General features: G+C 42.5%; 1 protein-coding gene across 1 annotated transcript in view; it reads left to right on the top strand.

The window, feature by feature from the left end:
* Positions 1 to 2,648, top strand: part of CSUI_009929 (specific serine endopeptidase) — a 3,009-nt gene extending 361 nt beyond the window's left edge. Inside the window, exon 2 of the mRNA XM_068070037.1 lies at positions 657 to 2,648. Within this exon, the coding sequence (XP_067917987.1) occupies positions 657 to 836 (180 nt within the window). The 3' untranslated portion in view covers positions 837 to 2,648. The remainder of the gene's footprint in view (positions 1 to 656) is intronic.
* Positions 2,649 to 2,889: the final 241 nt, after the last annotated feature.

The following is a 2,889-nucleotide window of genomic DNA, read 5'->3' as shown; positions in this document are numbered from 1 at the left end:
GACGCGACGCAGATGTACACCGAAGACCAGATCGACTAATGATAGATATTCATAAAAGATAGATAGATAGATAGATCAAAGATAGATAGATAGATAGATTGATAGATTAAAGATAGATAAAGATAGGTCATTAGGTTAACTAACGGGGGGCTTGGATAGTTTTGTATGAGGTATGTTAGAGGAGAGAAGGAGGACAGGTTTGGATTGTAGTGGTAGATTAGTGACTGAGTAGCGTACTGCCTTTCTTCAGTTTCTTTTCTTTTTCTTTTTCTTCTTCGCCGTTGTGTCCTTTGTATTATCTCGATCTGTCCTTTTCGTATCGCACCTTCCTTCCTTTCTTTTCTTCTCTTTTTCTTCTTCTTCTCTCGTGATGAGTGCTCTCCTCGAAGAAGGGACAGCCGCTGGATGAATGAATGAGAGAGGAGAAGGCGCGATAAGCAAGAAGAAGAATTTCAGCCATTCTCCTCGATCCATGTAGACTAAGTCAGATGTGCCTCTTGTGCGATCGATGTGTCTGCATAGATTATGGCGAGATGGTCTATCTCCAATCCTGTACGTATCTAATCAGGGCTACGTGGTGTATGTATACGCGGTTTGATGAGGCCTATATCTCATACTTTCTCCTTCTTTTCTGTCTCTTCTTCTTGTTTATACAGGAGCAATGCCGAGGTGTCTCGTCTCTCCTTCCCACGCCTATCCCCGTCGATGTGGAGAATCGACGGATGATCAAAGTGGTCGTCCAAGCAACTGACGGAGAGGCACAGTCTCTATCTCTCACGACACCTTCTTCTTCTTCTCCTCCTCCTCCTGCTGCTGCTGCTAAGACATCCTCCTAAATCTCTCTTCTTCCTGTTGTTCATATTGAGGCTCCTCCCATCTCTACACTAGAGGGGTGGGAGTGTGAGGAAGAGTGTGAACAAGAAGAAGATCATCTTTCTATCGTTGTGAGGTCGATGAGGCTATACACAACTTTCTTCTTTCTTCGCTTTCTTCTTTACAGTTTCGTCCTCATGGGTCTCCCGCGGTGGCGATGGATGGCAGCAGCGGAAAGAAAGAAAGAGAAAAAGAAAGAAAGAAAGAAAGAAAGAAAGAAAGAAAGGGATGAAAAAGAAGAAAGAAGGAAAGAGAGAGAGAAACGCAGGATGGCCATGAGTTCGGCTTGCAAAAGAGTCGCATTATGAAGAAGAGATTCTTCATGTAGATCAACAAAAAAGAAAGAAAGAAGAAGAGAAATGCATGACGAGAGAGACATCTCCCCTGGTCGGAGAGGTCTGTGCAGACTCTCTATATCTCGATGTGTGTATCTGTCTTGATCGATGTGTCTTTCTCAAAATGTATATCTTTCTATCTCCATATGTGTGGCATCGTCTCGTCCCCACGAGTCAAAGGGTGTATGTCTCTTCGTTCAGTCATGAAGGAGATATAGATCTCTTCTTCTTCTTCTTAGCCGTTCTCTTTTTCTTCTTCTCATATAGCATGAAAGATGTCTATGTGCGTGTGTGTATATTAATCAAGGAGGAGAGATCGATCTCTTCTTCGTGGCTTTTTCTTCTTGCGGAGAGGAGAAGCCCCGAAAGAAAGAGAAGAAGAGAGAAGTCGCATTGCTAGGAAGGATGAGAAGGAGAGTCGCTATGGTCTACTATGTGCCTCATGAAGTGATCTATGATATAATTCATTCCGTATGAAGTGAGCCAAATGAAGGAGGAGGGATAGTGTTGTGATATCTGTCCATTGACGATGATAGGGGTGTGAATAAACATCTTATTCTTAACACCATCACACCCGCAGAAAAATGGAGTGTATGTACACCTCGGCATACTGGGAGTTGTGATGGACATGAAAGGTCGTCTTGTCTCTGGTCTCATTCTTTCCCTTTGAGAAACGAAGCACTCCTTCTCCATTTCTTTTTCCCATTTCTTTATCTTTCTTTCGGGTGAGCCTTCTTACGACCTCTCCGGCGTCTCAAGATACGTGGATGAATAGAAGAAAAGAAGTTTACACACACCACATACATGGGGCAAGAAAGAAGTTCTTTTTCTTTTTCTCTTCACTTGAGAGAATGTAATGCAGTCACTATGATTCGAGCACCCACCCTTTCCTCGTGGTCCTCCTCGTCATCCATCATCGCCTTATATTCGAGGAGATGGATCAGTCAGAAGAGGATGTTGAGAGGGGGATAAAAAGAGAGATGAACGACGATGAATGAAGTTCTTCTGTACATACACACACACACGAGCAAGCAGGGGAGGAAGGAAGAGAGAAAGAAATCTCCCTAGGAGGACTACTACTACTACTACAGCGGACGAAGTAACACCGTTGTCAAGAGAGGCAGGCTGCATATGTCTATCTGCACATATACATATGTATATCTACGTCTATATATATATCATGTCTATATGTATGAATGTAGGTAGATATGCATATCTTCTTCTAAAGAATCTTGCTTTTTCTTCTTTTTCATTTTGGTCCGTTCATCCGTTTCCATGGTCGATCGGCAAAGTCGTGAAGGGTTTCTATAGGAAGAGAAGACACCTTCAGAGAGAGGGAGTTCAGTGTCTCTGTGTCTCTATTTATCTGTCTCTTGACTCTTACACCCCTCATCCAAGAGGGAAATAAAGAAATACTCTTGACAGGGTTGGCTAGGTAGGTACCTTCATACAGATACAACGTGTCATATATATATATATATAGACATGTATATATACATGTATGTATTTATATATATGCTGCATAGATGTATGTCTGATGGTAGTGTGTGTTCCGCGTGATGGTAGATGCGTAGTAGTCGGTCTCTCTGTGTAGATAGGCGGCATCTACATAGAGAGAAAGAAAGAGTGGATAGACAGACGGAGAGAGAGATAAAGAGAGAGATGTAATTTTTGTTTCTTC

The sequence above is a fragment of the Cystoisospora suis genome (genome assembly GCF_002600585.1).
Source record: "Cystoisospora suis strain Wien I chromosome Unknown contig_6360, whole genome shotgun sequence".
Lineage (NCBI taxonomy): Eukaryota > Apicomplexa > Conoidasida > Eucoccidiorida > Sarcocystidae > Cystoisospora > Cystoisospora suis.
The sequence above is the reverse complement of the archived record's forward strand: the minus strand, read 5'-3'. Positions and strand labels throughout refer to the sequence as shown.